The sequence below is a fragment of the Camelus bactrianus genome, chromosome 13 (assembly GCF_048773025.1).
Source record: "Camelus bactrianus isolate YW-2024 breed Bactrian camel chromosome 13, ASM4877302v1, whole genome shotgun sequence".
NCBI lineage: Eukaryota > Metazoa > Chordata > Mammalia > Artiodactyla > Camelidae > Camelus > Camelus bactrianus.
In genome coordinates this window covers 35,398,469-35,417,377 of record NC_133551.1, presented here as the reverse complement: position 1 = coordinate 35,417,377, position 18,909 = coordinate 35,398,469, and the positions used below count along the sequence as shown (strand labels likewise).

Below are 18,909 nucleotides of genomic sequence, written 5' to 3'. Positions count from 1 at the left end.
AGTGCCCTCCTCTTGACCCCAACAACTCAGAAACACAATTGGGTCTTTTGTGCATCTTGTCCTTTATAACTGGCCCAACTGCTCATGCATGCAGTCGTTTTTGGCCCCTTGTGGTTTACTTGTTTTTCTTGTTGTTCAAGCTGCAGGCTTCAGCCTGCAGTGGGAGATCCCAGGCCTCAGCCTCCTTAAAAGGCTGAAAGCACTTATCAACCTGTCTTTAAGCCACCCAAGCCTTTCTCTACAGCTCTCTTCCACAGAGCGCCGTCCTATGCATCCTCTGTTCTCGGTACAGGAATATTAAAAGGGTCCCAAAGCTGAAGGTGAATTTCACACCGAGCAGAGGGAAGGGGACCACTGCATCTGCAAAAACAAGAACAACTTTAAAACAATTGGCTAATCTCTATGTGATCCCTTGAACTCTTGAATTTTAAGATATAACTCCCTGCTTTCTCTCCCCAGCAGGCTTGCAGTCTTTAAGGCATTAATTAGCTCACTGTGACAATTTTGCGTAGCCAAGAAATAAAGCCGCCTTTTCTACTTCATCCGAAACTCTGTCCTCGAGTCTCAATTCAGTGAGCAGAATACAGAGGCCGTGTGTTGGCAACAATGACAATAGTCAGAACTGCACTGAGTGGCTGAGATTTTCTCAGAGGACAGGTCTTGAAGGAAATTCCTACACACACACACACACACACACACACACACACATGAGTAACTACAGAGCTGATGGATAAGTTCTGCAGCTTGATTGTGGTGATCTTTCACATTGTGAACTTAACATGTGAAACATCAAGTTGTACACCTTAAACATATAGAAAAATGTCTCAATGAAAGTCTTTTAAATGGAAATATAAAGGAAATCTCAATTAAAATTCATTAATAATTACAGTTGTTAAAACTGCTCATTTGAAGTGTTAGTAATTCCAATGTCTGGGCTTTTTCAGGGACAGTTTCTTTTGGTTGCTTTTTACCCCATGTGTTGATGATAGCTTTCTGTTTTTTCCACATGGTTCATAATTTTGTGTTGAGTATCTGACATTGTACATGACAGTGTGGGAAATCTGGACATCACAAACCACCCCGGGTCTGTTATTGTTACTGTTGTTGTTTTTACTGCTATTTGTTTAGTAATTTTCATGGACTAATTCTGTAAAAGTTCCACTCTTCATCAGGTGAGGCCCCTGGATGCTCTGGTGTTAGCAGCAGGTTCAGCTCACGTGTGCACAGAGGTCTCCTCAAAGGCCTGAACCAGCAGGTCTCTCAGGGCTCTGCATGTGAGACGGGTGCACCGTCAGCACTCAAGCAGGTGGGCCACACTCTGTCTTAGCCCTAATGTCCTGCTTGTGCAGAGGCTCCAGGTCAGCCAGAGATGCAGGCACCAGTGCTTCTCGGGTCCCTCCTGGGCACACACACACAGCCCTTGCAGGTGGGTAGCCTTCTAGGTTCCCGGGGATATGGCAGAGCTTGCTGCAGCCCCAGTGGGCATCTCCTTCCCCAGTTTTTCCTTTTAATCCTCTTGGTAGCAGATCTGGTGTTGCCCCCTGAGGTTCCTGCAAGGCTGTACAATTGTCCCTGGTTTATTTGAACCCAGAATGCCTTGTAGAGTGAGTGGTTCACACAGACCGAACATGGAGGCAGTTCAAGTAAACAGAAGCCTGGAGGGTGAGGCTTTCCAGGGAGCTGCCAGATAGGCCAACAGTGACCTTTTTTCGGGCACCAGGCCTTTGAGGTGCTCCCTCCAGTTCCTGCTTGGTGTGTGGTGTTCTCAGCTACCATAGTTGCCAGACTATTGCTTTTCAAGAGCTGGGGAGAGAAAAACTGGAGCAGGACAAGTTAAATGCCACAGAGCTCACTGCCCTACTGAGAGTCAGCTCTTTTTGGGTTTTGTTTTTCCTTTAGCAAAAGCACACAGTTTGTTCCAAGACTTGTTTGCAACAACTGTGATTATTGCAAGAACTTTCGTTAAAATCTAGAGCCTGGAAATGTTGATTTTAAAAACATTTCCTTTTATGGAGGAGCGGATTTTTTGAAGGTCAAGGTCCTTATTTTGCCATTTCAGTGGTTCTCTCCAGAAGTCAGATTTGTGGAAGTAGGAGGGACTTTAACAAGCAGTCTTTGAAGTCCACATCTTCCAGAGTGTCTGACAAAGGCTCAAACGGCCACTGCATAGCAGGACAGACTCTCAGACAGGTGGCACGGTGAATCTGTCTGCTCTGCCGTAGTCACTCAGCTGCCCACCCTTCCCACCTCTCGCCCCCAGTAGGCTTTTTACTAACCTGGGTTCCTGGACTCTAATCTATAGAAATTGATAAGAGGCCAGATGAGAAATTCAAGCAAGGCTTTATTGGGACTCAGGCTGCAGCACGAGGTGGTGAAAACAGGTAACTCATTTCCTTGCTTGCTCCCTGAGGGGAGGTGAACTAGTCCCTTAAAGGGGGTGAGGGTAGGGGCAGACTGGTGGGTCCACCAGGAAGGGAGGCTTAGGTGGCCTGCCCACCCCCTTGATAGTGCTGTGTGCAGGGACCGTGGGCAGAACAGGGCTTTTGCCCCTGACACCTCAGAAGTGGCAGTCGGGTTTTGGCCTTTTTGTATCTGCTTGTTCATCATTTGCCCCAACTGCGCATGCAGTTATTTTTAGCCCCTTATAGTTTCTCTGTATTCTGTTGTTCGAGGATATGTTTGCCCAGGTATAAGTACTGCAGTAAAGGGTCCCAGGTCCCAGCATTTATCAAGCATCTACTCTGGTCCAAACCTGTAGGTCCTGAGCCTAGGTGAGCAAGGCACACTCCCTCGTAAAGCTCAGTGTCACTGGCACATTACATGGAAACAGGAGATGGAAACTTCTGAATAAAATTCTCAGAGAATGGAGGAGGGATCAACTAACTGGCTGAGAGAGTCCAGAAAATGTCACTGAAGAGTTGGCATTTAAACAGGGTCTGCTGGGTGTAATTAGACATTTATTACAGAAAGTATATAAAAACAAGAAGATGATAAAGGACCTGGCCTGCTGGGAATGGATAGTTCACCAGTTTGGCAGGAGAAGTGATGTGATTGATGAGGTGAGCAGGTATCAGATCACAAAACCACCACGTGCCCAGCTAACGAGCAGGCCATTCACATGGCTGTACACGGCCCACCTCCAGAGGTTGCTGCTCACCAGGACCACCTGTGATGGTGTCCTGGGGGTTGACAAAGGGGCAGCCCCACTAAAGGATTTATAAGGATCCTGAGGTCAGTAGGGGGAGAGTATATTGTTCTGTGAACCCAGTGAGGAAAGGATCACATACCCTAGAAAAAAAGATACAGAAGTAACTGGAGGCTTCCTCTGAAAAATGATAATAGCATTTCAACTGCAGTTTAATCTATTATATGCCAAGCACACTGTTACTTTGTTTAATATAGATCCATATTACATTTATATTTCTATATTCAATATTTATATATGAATGTTTATATGCTATGTAATTTAATTTACATATAACACAAATTTATATTATATGTATTTAATATATATTAAACAAAATAACTATATATATACACACACACACATACATATTTGATCATCTTAGCAACTAAAATGCAGGCTTGTCAGACACTTTAGGATAACTTATGCTGCGGTAACTAATAATCCCAAATCCTAGTGGCTCACAGCAAAACAGGTTAATTTTCACATCATATGTCCACCTTGAATCAGCTATGACTCTGCTTTATTTGTCTCCTGGGTGTAGGATGACAGACACTTATCTGGGACATTGCTGGGTCTCATGGTAGAGAAGAAAAAAAAACACTGAACTACAACTGGCTCTTAAAATAAGTCAGAAGTGACTGGAGGAACTTTGCTCTCATTTTATTGGTCAAAGCCAATGACATGGTCATTCCTGCATCTAACAGGGTGGTTAGATACAATGGTCCCATGGGGAGAAGCACCACAAAGGATGGCAACCCAGAGGACAGCAGATCTTTGAACCAGTCTCAGAATTCACAGCAGGTGTTATTCTATTTTACAGATTAGGAAATGGGATCAAGAAAGTAAAATGGCCTGTTTAATTCACAACCAAAAGTTAATAAGTGATAAAACCTGGAATTGAATTCAGGGCAGCCTAATGACACAGCGGTGACCCCCATTTAATCTGAATCCCCGTGCTACCCACCTGAGTCTTTTAATGTTGTTTAATGTGCATCAGAGCCCAGTGCTCTCTCTGGACCCTGATGCATTTGGCAAAGGGAAACCTCTCTTTGGACTCTGACTATTGTAGCAGGCATCATCAATGATTTAGTCCCCAAACTGGAAAGTGACACTTTGCATTTGACCCTTTATTCCTGTGTGATTTCTTATCTGTTTCAAAACAAAAGTGAAACATTCTTAGGTTTTCAGAGTAGCACACGTAGCTCATGGGGAATGTACAAAAACACAGTGTGACCAGGATGGTACAAAATACCCATCCCGGGGTATCACTCTGTTCCGTGGGAACAAGCATGGGGAAATGTAATAGGTGGCCCCGTTCCATGTTTGAGAGGAAGAAAACCAAGGCTTGTGGTTTAAATATGTTGCTCAAAGTCACAGAAAGCAGTAGAGGAGAGAGTACCCCAATGTCTCTGGACACTCATTTCCAGTACCCCACCTTCCCTCTTGGTAGCTTAGCAACAAGTGGGCTTGAATGATCTCCAGGGAAGGAGAGCCAGACACTCAGGCAGACCTCTGGAGTTCCTTGTCCTAACAAAGCCCTGATCTAACATGTAAACTCACACAGGAAGCTGTCATTGTCACTTAGTCACCTAGTCAGCCCCCAACTCCTGTCTATAAACCCACAAGGCACTGAGAGGTGGCCCCTCTCACCAGTGCACGTATTCCAGCCCTGCCCGACCTGGAAACACCCATACACACTGAGGGAATCCTGAGTGTCCTGCTCCTCTGCTTATAAGTCCTCCAACCTCCAATCTGATTTTAAACTTACACTGCAGTGTGTGTCTGTGTCTCTCCGCAGGACAGGAGTTGTAAAAAATTCACATCCTGGGTGGTTTTTTGACAAAGTTTGTGCCTTATCCATGAATACATATGAAATGTCATGTGCTTGCACACCACGTGTCACTGATAAAAAGCAAGAGGGAAGGGGGCCCTGGAGCTTCCAAAATAGATGAGGAATGAGAGAGCTACAAAGTGCAGAGAACAAAATCTGTGTTGTACTTGGACAGGAAGAGAGTTCGTATTTTAGAGTCTCCCCAATGAGATTTGAGGGGAAAAGGAATCATTTTACATGGCCAGAAAATTCAGTTACTACCCGTCATGGGTCTTCAAGTTTTCTGGCTAAAAGTAGTCACTCTGCCTTTGGCTCTGGGTCCCAGTGTATCCCATAGATCAGGATGTGTGTCCAAGGATTTTCCATTTATTTCATAGGGAGAATTTAAATGCCTGTCCTTCTAGAATCATGGAAAAGCTGGGGTGAGGACTGATCCAGTTTCCACTGAGTCCAAGTCCTAGGACCGTCCTCAGAGGCAGGTCATTCTGTTCCCTCATTTGTCAGCAGGCACCAGGGCCTTGCAGGGACCTGGGAACTCTTCCTGCTTTCCTTCCCCCTCCCTCCCGGACAACCTCACTCCCGGGGAACAGCACAGATGCGGTAGGGGACTGGGGAGATGGTCAGGCCCATTCTGAACTTGAGGCTCAGCTTCTCATTGTCTGGAGGCCTGAAGGTGAATTTTTGCACAAGGGAAGTAAAGAAAATGAACAATTCAGACCTGGCCAACTGCTCTCCAAGGCACACCCGCTTTCCTGAAAGACAAAAACATAAGATGAGTTACCTTCCCAGGTGGTGTCTGTGCCCAGCAACGACCGAAACCTTCCACCACGTCTTGAAAAACCTGAGCGAAGGGAGGGCCTGCTGGGCCCTGGGGCTTTATAGACTTGGTTTACTTGATCAAAACCACCTGAGTTAAACAAGGCATAGAAAGCATCCATCTACAATCACACACTCCAGTGCCTCCAAGGGTCAGGCAGGTGAGCACAGGTGTGAAGGTTCAGGGTGTGGAAGAAAGAAGTGAGAGGTCTGGCTGGTCTTAATAAGTGGAATATAGTCTAAAGTCTTTCAAAACTTCAGTAGCAAACAACAAAGACAAACAAAACACTGTGTTAATTATTTTTTCAAATCTTAAAAGAAAATTATTGAAAAGGAAAAGCGAGTAAATGTTAGAGCCACGTTTCTCAGGTACAAGGAAGACACCTGTCCCCTCCGTCAGGGTTTCCTTCTTAATGTTTGGGATCTCTCTGCCATGATCCCCCCGCTCAGGGTAGGCCCCACCTGACACCTGCTCCAGGCTTCCGCCGCCCCTCCCCTTTCTAAATGCCCTCCTCACCCCACTTACACTACAGCACCCCACACTGGTCTTAACCACAGTATCCTGTGTGTGTGTTTTAATAACTTACTTCCTCTGCAGGTAATACACATTGACCACAAATAGAAAAAAAAAAAGTGTGAAGGTATAAATACAATAAAGATATTGATAATTCTATAATCCAGGCAAAACCTTTGTTAACACGTTGACCTATTTCCTCCCTGTCCTTGTAAAGATTCTCCTGCGCACCTGCCCTGGGAGTATTCTCTGTCACTAACTCTACGCGATGCTTTTGCTGCTTGGTATTTCCCCATGTAATGAAACATCCTAGGAAAACCGTTACTGTGTGCATGCCCCCACGTTGTCCTCTGCCTGTAACGAGTTGCTGAGGAAATAAAATTAGAGGATATCTGCAAAAGAGTTTAATACATGTAAGCGTGCTTCAGAATTACGTCATTATTGTTTTATTTTGTGTCTGTGTTTCCCAACAGCATGTCTAACCCTCACTTCCCCTCATCCTCATCTCTTTCCCCATCACAAATACTACAATGAGGAAGTTCGTGAAAATGGGACCAAATCAGCTGAATTGTAAATACCCACGTTTCTCCTAGAAGAATCCAGATATCACAACAAAACTGGACCCAGAGACCAGGAACCAGGCTTAAAGTACTGGTTCCATCAGGAACCACCAGTGCACTATGAAGAAACCCTTTATTCTCATAGAGCTAAACATTTTTCACTTGTCAAACCTGAAATTATCTCTTTCCTAACTATGTTATGTGTCTGGGCAAGGAGAGCAATGAGAAGCAGCTATGATTTTGTTTTAATCAATCTATATTTAACTTTTAAATTACCATAAGAAAGCTATGATAAATTTCAGAGTGTCAGCTCAGTGTAGCATTTAGTTACTTTTCCTAGGAGACACTGATAGGAAGAGCACAGACTTTAGTTGTTGATAAACCTGGTTAACATTGAGTTCTAGCTCTGCCATATGAGCCTATGACTTCGGATGCCACAGCTGTCCCTGGTAAGCTTCAGTTTTCTTATCTCTAAAGTGGTGATAGAAATTTGAACCTTGTAAGATTACACTAGAACACATGCTCATTGAGAGAAGTTTTTTTTCCCCCTATGTCATTCATTTTTATATCCTCAGGGCTGAATGCTTACATAATAGATGCTCATGAAATATTTATGGATTTAAGAAATTGCAAATTAGTTGAAATGATCTCTGCAACATTCCTAATTCAATACCTGGCATACAGTAAGAATTTTTCTTATTTATTTGACAATGTGTAAGTTAAAACATCCTTAGGAACTGGCTGGCTTTGAAATTTGTGAGTTTCACTGTATCCTCTTTTATACTTGTTGAGTTGCGCCCTATGTAAATGTATTAACTAAACTTTTAAAGGGTCATTAGAATTTAAAAATGGGCAACAGGACCTCTTCAGGGAGCAGTTATAGAATAGGATCCCATCTAGGTAAGGCTGTGGCACTTAGAGTCACTGGTGATGCCCAGAAGGATAAGGAAGCGGCCCCTTTCTTTGCCCCTCCCCCACCCCCTGCTTGGAAACCGGGTCATGTTCTGTGTGAGTGGGTGGCCCATAAAAAGAATTTGAGACATTTAAAAACTCTATAAAGATGGCAAGACTCCGATCCTCTTTATGGACAACAGGCGGGTTCTGAGCTTCTGTCCCAGTGTCCTTGGGGACAGAACAAAGTGAAGGTGCAGTCTGCACCAGTCAAGCCAGGACTCAGGAAGTAAGGGCATGAGTCCTGGTGATGCTCAGCCCGGGGAACCCGGAGGCGCAGCAACAGCAAGAGGGAGTCCCGCTGGGCAGGCCTGTCTGGTGCGGACAGAAGCTGTTGCCTGCCTTTCTGGTGAACAATGAATGTTGCCCTCCATCAAGCCATCAGCCACCGCAGCTGTCCCCAGTGGTGCACCCTGAGGGGAATTCAGGATGGAGAAAAACGGGATATCCGCCCTAGAGTGTAAAGCTGCATTTACAGGAATAGTTTCTTGCACTAAAATCATTAACTTGCGATGTATGGGTTTTTTATTTTTTGAGGTTTTCTTTTCTTTTCTTTCTTTCTTTTTTTTTTTTTTTTTTTTTTTTGGTGCTTAGCAGTCATCTTTTGATGTTTGACTAAATGGTTTTATTCAGCAAAAACTCCTACATATCCCAACTCTTTCCTTGCCTCTTGGGAACAGTCCCTAGGAGTTACCTAAGAGGCCGCCTTCCCCACGTAAATCCTCAGTAATACCTCAAATAAAATATAATTCTCAACTTTTAAGTTGTTCATTTTTTGTTAACTTACCAGTGAAGACATTCCAGCAAGAGCAGAGCACTCCAGGGAAAAGAGGAGGGAGGGGCTGAGAGAGGGGCTCTGGGCCCCCACACTCCTATTTATACTGCAGCTCACCTACTGAGAAAGGCAGAAAGTCTTCCCTTTTTTTAAACTGTCCATTCTCCAGAAAGTGCTCCGGATTGAACGTGTCTGGGGTGGCCCACGCTGTGGGGTCCGTGTGCAGTGCGGTCAGGTTGGTCAGGACTGTAGTTCCCTAGAAAAGGCAGCAAAGACTCAGGCAAGGCTTGACCCACACAACACACCTGTGCAGAGGGGCAGGTGTCCCCTGGGCTCCCACACCAAAATCTGACAGCACCCTGAACCCCCTCAACCTCCGTTACTCACCATCCTCTGAGCCCAACCTCTAGGACCCTGCTCTTTGCCAGGGGACAGATTACAATGGCGGATGAAAGTGTCTTGTGGGAATTTTACCAGGGAAGTGTCACCACTCATGACTGCAGAATAGATCTCTCCAGGGACATGTCAGTGTAGAACTTGGGAGGGAACATGTGTGCATCAATGAGATAAAAATGTGACTCTTTCCAGTCAATATTGTACTAAAACGAACCCAGCTGCTCCCTGAAGTGATAAGTATTGTAGCAGCTCTTTCAAGGTAAAAATGCCTCACGTATCTTTGTGTCTCCCATTCCCTTCCTCCACTGTCTAGTACATCCCACAAAAGGTTGAACAAGAGAATCAGGTCATCCAGTGAAGGAATCACTATCCTTCCAGGTACATAGCAAGAAACCCAGGAGTTCCCATTAAAACCTCCCTTTCCCTCATTCTGCCTTCATCCAATTCTTCAGCAAGATTGGTCAAGTTTGCTTTAAATTTCTCTTGATTTTGTCACCTCCATTTTAGGTCCACCACTGCCACCCTGGTCCAGACTACCCTCTTGCTTCTCTAAATAGCTGTCTAACTATACCCCATATCCTCTCTTTCCCCTTTCAATGTGCTCCCCACTCTGAAAGCAAAGTTACCTTTAAACAGGTCTTCATCATGTCACACCCATCCACCCAGCACATCTAGAACTTGACAGACACCCTCAATAGCTCCCTGTCAATCTTAGATGAAGGATGCATCACCTGCCCTTGTCTGAGCCCCTCCCTCTGCCTGCACTCCCACTACAGGGAGCTTTTTGCAGTTTTGCACACTCACCACATGTACCCACTCATGTCCATACCTTTTAAAGGGTGTTCCCCTTGCCTGGAATGTCCTTCCTCCCCTTTTTGTCACTAAATTAACGCTTAATCATCCTTTAATCCTCAGCTCAAACATCACTTCCTTTTGGAAGTCTTTTCTCTCCACCCTGCTCCCACTCCCCATTCCAGCAGCCTGCTTCTTTAGAGAAACCAATTTTTTCCGGTGGTAGTTATCATGGTTTGAAATTAGAAACTTGGATAATTATTTTCCCGAGTTCTTTTCCAATGCCTGAACACTTTAGGTGCTAAATGGACATTTGTTGAATTAATAAAGCATAATAACTGCTATATGGAACACTCTCTATACGAAGCACTAAGCTAAATGTTTTACCTGCATGACCTCCCTTTACCTCCACCTCTGAAGGGAGTGGTCTGTCCAGATCCTAAGTTTGGGGGCAGAGTGAGAGCAGAATTTTCTTTGTGAGGACAGGGAGTCTAACAGGGGCCATCTGAGAACAATTGCAGGGAGACTCCTTTAAATTCAAAGTAAAGCCTCTCCTTTGGAGAGAACCTGGTGCTGTACAAGCAAGATACGCCTGCGAATCACAACAGGCCTGTTCCTGGCACTCACTTTGTAGTTGAGACACCTCAGGCAAGCTTATTCACTCTCTGCTTCGACTTCAAATTTATGAACTAGGACTAACGGAATAATTCTGAGGACTGATGGAGACATTTTGAAAGAACCTATATAATCCATGGTACATAATCATGACTTAAGAAGCACTGATTCCTTTCTCTCCTTTTCTGATGTTTAACAGGGCACACACTTGGATTGGTTTCCCTTGTGAGGTGATAGTCCCATCACAGGGCTGTAGGGCAAAGCTGGAAAAATACTTGTGGGTATATCATGTAGAAACACCATCCTTAATGTGATGTGGATTCAGCTGGTCTCAAATGTCCCTTCATACATCAATATTCTGTATAACCCCAGCAATGGGAAGCAGAATTTTCCATAGGTCTGGGAGGTCCCTAGTCCTATGAGGATCTCTACCAAAGGCAAAGAAAAAAACTCCGTGGTAAAGTCTGACTGGCAACAGCTGCTTGCTGTCTCCCCACAAAGAATGTACATCACATAGTAAAAACACCAAGAAATGTCAAGAATGAAGAAAAACAGGCTTTGCCTAAACACATTTGACCTAGGAGTCCCCTCCCCTCCACAATACCTATTAACGTCTAGCTGAACTGACGTTCTAAAGATCACACACAGAGAACGAGCATGATACCAGGTACAATATCTCTGTCCCCATTTAAGTGACTCCCCAGGATGAGCATCCAAGTCACTGTCCCAGGTGAGAGTCCCACCATTGAAAAATAGGAGCGTGGAGATCTGAGGCTGTGAGTGAGGCCCTCGTTACCTTGGGCAGGTGGTATCCAGCCAGCGTGGTGTCCACTATCACCTCCCTGGGCACGTTCAGGGGGACGATGTTGCCCATTCTCTGCACCTCGTGGATGACAGCGTTGGTGTAGGGCATGGACTCCCGAGCTGCTGTGCTCGGCTGCTGCCATTGGCCAAGTACCCTGTCAATCTCAGCCTGTACTTTTTCTGGAAAAGCAGAGAAAGTCCTATTATTGTAGTATTCATTATCCTCCTTGAGCCTGGTTCAGCTAAGGAATGAAGTAACCAGGATCAAAATGGCCAGAGTTATAGCAGGCTGTGTAGACGGTAGCTTCTCAGAGAGGTACCTGAGTGCAAAGTGGGCCCTGATTTAACACAAATCTGGTTGCAAATTCTTGCTGCTCAACATTCCTGCTGCAAGTTACTGAAAACCTTGAGCCTCAGTTTCCTTTTCTTATTAATGAGGATAACTATACTTTCATCTTTAGGATGTTTTGAGATTTATATGAAGTGATTTAGGGGCATATACAACAAATGAAAAAAAACTGTTATTGTGACTATTTATCATTTGTGGACTTTTTAACGATGGCCATTCTGATGGTGTGAAGTGATACCTCATTGTAGTTTTGATTTGCATTTCTTTGATAATTAGTGATATTGAACATTTTTTCATGTGCATATTGGCCATTTGTATGTCTTAATTAGAGAATTGCTTGTTTAGGTCTTCTGCCCGTTTTTGGACTGGGTTTTTTTTTTTTTTTTGTTATTAAGTTGTATGACCTGTTTATATATTCTGGAAATGAAGCCCTTGCCAGTTGCATCTTTGCATATAAATGTATTAGTTGAAGAATTGCCTGTTGAGTTCTTATGCCCAGTTTTGGATTGGATTGTTCGGATTTTTGTTGTTGTTATTAAGTTGTATGAGTTGTTTGTATATTCTGGAAGTTAAGCCTTTGTCAGTCACATCATTTGCTAATTTTTCTCTCATTTCATGGGTTGTCTTTTGTTTATGGTTTCCTTTGCTGTGCAAAAGCTTTTAATTTTAATTATGTTCCATTTGTTTATTTGTGCTTTTATTTCTATTGCCTTGGTAGACTGCCTAGAAGAACACTGCTAAGATTTATGTCAGAGAATATTTTGCCAATGGTTTTCTTATAGGAGGTACATACTGCCTTGTTTTATGGTTAATTCTTTAAGCCATTTTGAGTTTATTTAGATGTATGATGTGTGGACTGTCCTACCTTCATTGATTTATATGCTGTTGTCCAGCCTTCTCAACACTACTTGCCTAAGAGAATGTTTTTTCTCCATTATATGTTCTTGCCTTCTTTGTCAAAGGTTAGTTGATCATATGTCTGTGGATTTATTTCTGGGCTCTCTATACTGTTCCATTGATCCTTATAGCTATTTTTGTGCCAACACCACACTGTTTTGATTATTGTAGCTCTGTAGTATTATCTGAGGTCTGGGAGGGTTATGTCTCTCTTTGCTCTTTTTCTTCAGTATTGCTTTGGAATTCTGGAAGATTTGGAAGTCTTTTGTGATTGCATATAAATTTTAGGTTTGTTCTCATTCTGTGAAAAATATTCTGGGTAATTTGATAGGGATTGCATTAAATCTGTAGATTGCTTTGGGTAGTATGGCCATTTTAACAATATTAATTCTTCCAATCCAAGAGCATGGGCTATCTTTTCATTTCCTTAAATCATTTTTAATTTCCTTAATCAATGTTTCATTTTCCAAATATAAGTCTTTCACCTCCTTTGTCAGGTTTATTCCTAAGTATTTTTTTCATTATATTTTAAAATTGATTGTTTCTTTACTTTATTTTTCTGATATTTCATTGTTAGTGTAATGAAATTTAACTAATTTCTATATATTAATCTTGTAGCCTGCTACTTTGATGAATTCTTTTATTAGCACTAGTAGTTTTTGTGCGGAGTCTTTAGGGTTTTCTATATACAGTATCATATCATCTGCATATGGTGACAATTTTACCTCTTCTTTTCCAATTTGGATCCCTTTTATTTCTTTTTTTGTCTGATTGCTATGGTGAGGACTTTCAATATTATGTTGAACAGAAGTGGTAAGAGTGGGCATCTTTGTCTTGTTCCCAATATTAGCATGATATTCCATGGAAATGGAAACCAAAAGAAAGCTGGAGGAGCAATACTTAGACAAATAGATTCTAGAATGAAGACAATTGCAAGAGACAAAGAAGGACACTACTTAATGCTCAAGGGATCAATCCAGGAAAAGATGTAACAGTTGTAAATATATATGCACCCAACATAGGAGCACCTCAATATATAAGGCAATTGTAATAGACATAAAAGGAGAATTTGACAATAACATAATAATACTTGGGGACCTCAACACCTCACTTACATCGATGGAAAGATCATCTAGACAGAAAATCAGTGAGGAAATATAGGCCTTAAATGACACATTAGACCACATGTACTTAATTGATATTTACAGAGTATTTGATCTGAAAGCAAGAGAATACACATTCTTCTCAAGTGGGCATGGAGCATTCTCCAGAATACATTACATGCTGGCCTACAAAGCAAGCCTTGATAAATTTAAGAAGACTGAAATCATATCAAACATCTTTACCAAACATAATGTTATGACATTAGAAATCGACTACAAGCTAAAACTGCAAAAAACCCCACAAACATGTGGAGGCTAAACAATATGCTACTAAAAAACCAATGGATCACTGAAGAAATCAAGAGGAAACAAACAACAACAACAACAAAAAATACTCAGAGATAAATGAAAACAAAAACACAATGATCCAAAACCTCTGGGACACAGCAAAAGCAGTTCTCAAAGGAAGTTTATAGCGATACAAGCCTACCTCAGGAAACAAGAAAAATCTCAAATAAACAACCTACTCGACACCTAAAGCAATTAAAGAAAGAACAAACAAAACCCAAAGTTAGATGAAGGAAAGAAATCATAAAGATCAGAGCAGAAATAAATGAAATAGAGACTAAAAAAATCTATGAAACTAAAAGCTAGTTCTTTGAAAAAATAAACAAAATTGATAAACCTTTAGCCAGACACATCAAGAAAAAAAGGGAGAAAGCAGAAATTACTAAAATCAGGAATGAAAAAGAAGTTATAACCAACATCACAGTGATACAAGGGATTATAAGAAGCTACTATGAGCAACTATATGCCAACAAAAAGGACAACCTAGAGGAAATGGCAATTTCTTAGAAAGTTACAATTTGCCAAGACTGAATAGACCAATTACCGGTACTGAAATCGAATCAGTAATTAAAAAACTCTCAACAAACAATGTTCAGGACCAGAAGGCTTTACAGGCAAATTCTACCAAATATTTAGAGAAGAGTTAACACCTATCCTTCAGAAAGTATTCCACAAAATTGCAGAAGGGACACTTCCAAACTCATTCTATAAGGCCAACATCACCCAGAAAGCAAAACCAGACAAATATATCACACAAAAAAGACCATTACAGGCCAATATCATTTATGAATATAGATGCAAAAATCCTTAACAAAATACTAGCAAATTGACTCCAACAATGCATCAAAAGCATAATACACTATGAGCATGTGGGATTTAACCCAGGGATGAAAGGATTTTCCAATATCCACAAATCAATCAATGTGACTAACTACATTATAAAATTGAAGAATAAAAACCATGTGATCATCTCAATAGATGCAGAAAAGGTTTTGATAAAATTCAAGATCCATTTATGATAAAAACTCTCCAGAAAGAGGGCATAGAGGGAACATACCTCAACATAATAAAGGGCATATAAGACAAACCCACAGTTAACATCATACTTAATGGTGAAAAGCTGAAAGCATTCCCTCTAAGATCAAGAATAAGACAAGGATGCCCACTCTCACCACTTTTATTCAACATTGTTTTGGAAGTCCTAGCCACAGAAATCAGAGAAGAAAAAGAAATAAGAGAAATCCAAATTGGAAAAGAAGAAATAAAAAACTGTCACTGCTTTCAGAAGACATGATACTATACAGAAAATCCTAAAGACACTACCAGAAAACTACTAGAACACATCAATTAATTCAGTAATGTTGCAGGATATGAAATTATTATACAGAAGTCAGTTTTATTTCTATATGCTAACAACAAAATATCAGAAAAAGAAATTAAGGAAATAATCTCATTTACCATCACATCAAAAAGAATAAATTACTTAGGAATGAACCTACCTAAGGAAGTAAAGAAACTGTACTCCAAAAACTATCAGACATTAATGAAAGAAATTGAAGATGACACAAACAGAAGGAACGATATACCACATTCTTGTATGGGAAGAATCAATATTGTTAAAATGGCCACATTAACCAAGGCAATCCTTATCAAATTATCAATGTCATTTTTTACAGAACTGGAACAAAAATTTTTAATTTTGTATGTAAACACAAATGACCCCAAATAGCCAAAACATTCTTGAGAAAGAAGAATGGAGCTGGAATAATCACACTCCCTGACTTCAGAGCATATTACAAAGCTACAGTTATCAAACAGTACAGTATGGGCAAAAAAAAAGACACATCAGTCAATGGAACAGGATAGAAAGTCTAGTAATAAATCCAAATATTTATGGTCAATCCATGACAAAAGTGGCAAGAATATACAATGGAGAAAAAAGAGTCTCTTCAATAAGTAGTGCTAGGAAAACTAGACAGCTACATGTAAAAGAATTAAATTTGAGCATTCTCTAACACCAAATATAAAAATAAACTCCAAATGGATTAAAGACCCAAATGTAGGACCATATGCTCTAAAACTCCTAGAAGGAAACATAGTCAGAACACTCTTTGACATAAATTGCAGCAATTTGTTTTTTTCAAACCAGCTACCAGAGTAATAGAAATAAAAGAAAACCTAAATGGGCCTGGTTAACTTAAAAGCTTTTCACATAGCTAAGGATACCATCAACAAAAAGAAAAGACACCCTACAAAAGGGGAGAAAATATTTGCAAATAATGCAACCAGCAAGGGATTGATTTCTAAAATATACAAACATTTCATAAAGCTTAATATTGAAAAAACAAGCAACCCAATCCAAAAATGGGCAGAACACCTAAACAGACATTTCTCCAAGGAAGATATCCAGATGGCTAACAGGCACATGAAAAGATGCTCAACATCACTAATTACTATTCCAGCAAATCAAAACTATAATGAGATATCAACTCTCACACCAGTCAGAATGGCCATCATTAAAAAGCCTACAAACTATAAATGCTGGAGAATGTGGAGAAAAGGGAACCCTCCTACGCTGTTGGTGGGAATGACTTTGAATATATCTTGCCACTCTTTTCTGGCCAGCAATGTTTCTGTAGAGAAATCAGCTGACAGCCTTAGGGGGTTCCCTTGTAAGTAACTCTTTGTTTTTCTCTTGCTGCCTTTAGAATCATTTACCTTTAAATTTGGCCATCTTAATTAGAATATGCCTTGGTGTAGGTCTGTTTGGGTTCATCTTATTTGGGACCCTCTGTACTTTCTGTACTTGGATATGTTTTCTTCTTTATGTTTGTGAAGTTTTCAGTCATGATTTCTTCAAATACATTTTCCATACCCTTTTCTTTTTCTTCTTCTTCTGGGACCCCTATTATGCATAGGTTGGCACACTTTATATTATTCCAAAGGTCTCTTATATTTCTTTCATTTGTTTTCATTTGTTTTTCTGTCTGCTGTTCTGATTGGGTGATTTCTGTTACTGTCTCTTCTAAATCACTTATTCTTTCTTCTGCATTATTTAGTTTGCTTTTGACTGCCTTTAGCTCAGCTTTAAACTCAGCGATTACATTTTCTGATTTTAATTGGTTCCTCTTTATAGTTTCTATTTCCCTTTTATAGCATTCTGCATTTCTGTCGATCACTTCTCTTATTTCCTTCAGTGCTTTTATCACCTCCTTTTTAACTCAGGATCTAGTAGACTGTTGAGGTCCATTTCATTGTTCATTCTTTCAGGGGATTTCTCTCATTCTTTGAACTAGAAATGGTTTGTATGCTTCTTCATCTTACTTATATTTCTGTGACTCTATGAATTTAGGAGTAACAGTTACCTACTGTCATCTTAAAGGGCTGTTTTCTTTTTTAATGTGGGAGCATCCCTGTGTAGAATGTGTGAATTCAATATTTTTGTCTTGAGGGCTGTTTTTAGTATGGATGGTTGCCACATCTTTCCTCCATGTGAGCTGGCTGTTATCCCCTTAATTGGGGGTGTGGTTGGTGTGGTGACAAGAGCCTGCACTGGTTGTTGAGCAGGGCCTCCTCTTCACTCTGTGGTTGTCAGAGGCCTGACAGTGGCCGGGTCTGCTGTCCTGTTGTTGGAATAGAAGCCCCCAGTCCCATTTCTGAGCTATGGTGTATGATAAGTAGGACTGGAGTACTTCCATTGGAAGAGGAGCCATTTAGTATTCCTCCACAGGAGATGCCCACCATAGAGGGCACTATGTTGTTTGTCACTCATTATGCAGGCTTCCAAAGTTCACTTCATTGTTGCTGACATTGTCCCCACATCAGCCATGGCAATGTTGGCAACCTGCCCTAGTATCCCCCAGGTTCTGTGCCCACAAAACCACCAGTGCACAGTCCAGCCCCCTGAAGCTACCTCTGTGCAGTCAACCCCATTCCTATCTTCAGGTTTGTCTCTGGAAGCCTGAGCTCCAGTCCCAATCCCTGCCTGTCCCCACCAGCTTGCATCTTAGGCTACCAATCTCAGGGACCCTCTATGCTAGTTTCTCTTAGTTCTATCTGCCAAGTGGCTGTTATTTTTCCTTCAAGGCTCTGAAGCTCTCTTTTTGTCTCAGCTGACCTCCCCACTGGAGAGAAAACTATCCAGGGTGAGGGTATTTTTCCTTCTTTGATGCTCCCTCCCCAGGGGACAGGTCCCATACTGATTTCCCCCTTTTTTTTTTTTTTACCCTACTTGGTTTTGTGAGAATTTTCCTTGTGTTTCCAATGTGAGAGAGATTCTGCCCACATTCAGTAGGTATTTTGTGAGATCGTTCCATAAGTAGACAGAGTTTTTGATGTGTTCATGGGAGAGGGTGAACTCTGCATCCGTCTGCTCTGCCATCTTGGCAATCTCCCCCAGATTTTTTCTCTTGAGAGATAAATAAACTTCAATTTTTTTTTTTTTTTTACTAACCATTGAATTTTTTCAATTTTGATAAAAATTAGAAAATTTAACATTGTAACCATTTTTAAGTGTACCGTTTAACAATATTAAGTATATACATATTTCTGTGCAATCAATCTCCAGAATATTTTTATCTTGAACAACTGAGACTCTATATCCATTCAACCAAGATTCCCCATTTTCCCCTACCCACAGTCTCTGACAACCACCATTTTACTTCCTGTTTCTATGAGTTCAACCACTCTAGATACCTCACATAAGTAGAATCATATAGTATATGCCCTTTTTTGGACTGGATTATTTAATTTAGTGTAATGTCCTCAAGGTTTATCCCAGTAGTATCATATGTCACAATTTTAACATTGTAAGGTGGAGTAACATTCCATTGCACTTTACAGTTTGTTCATCCATTCAACCATTGATAGACACTTGGGTTGATCCCCTTCTTATGTCGTTTTAAGCCATCATTATTTTGGAGCCTCTATTATAGAAACCAAATCTATACTAACCAGGTGGCTTTTAAACTA

The 18,909-nt window shown here is 41.2% G+C and overlaps 1 protein-coding gene across 4 annotated transcripts in view; it reads right to left on the bottom strand.

Moving 5' to 3' along the window:
- Nucleotides 1-2,323: 2,323 nt before the first annotated feature.
- Nucleotides 2,324-18,909, bottom strand: part of LOC105064844 (cytochrome P450 2J2) — a 35,244-nt gene continuing 18,658 nt past the window's right edge. The window contains exons 7-10 of one of the 4 annotated variants that reach the window (XR_012511226.1): nt 11,234-11,421; nt 8,752-8,890; nt 4,152-5,770; nt 2,324-3,288 (exon numbers count right to left, since the gene is read on the bottom strand). Coding sequence is in view for 3 of the 4 variants with exons in the window: in XM_074376380.1 (XP_074232481.1) it covers nt 5,592-5,770; nt 8,752-8,890; nt 11,234-11,421 (506 nt within the window). In the remaining variant the exon portion in view is untranslated. Of the gene's footprint in view, nt 3,289-3,831; nt 5,771-8,751; nt 8,891-11,233; nt 11,422-18,909 lie in introns of those variants that run through there. The other 3 variants (XM_074376381.1, XM_074376382.1, XM_074376380.1) reach the window with 3 other exon arrangements.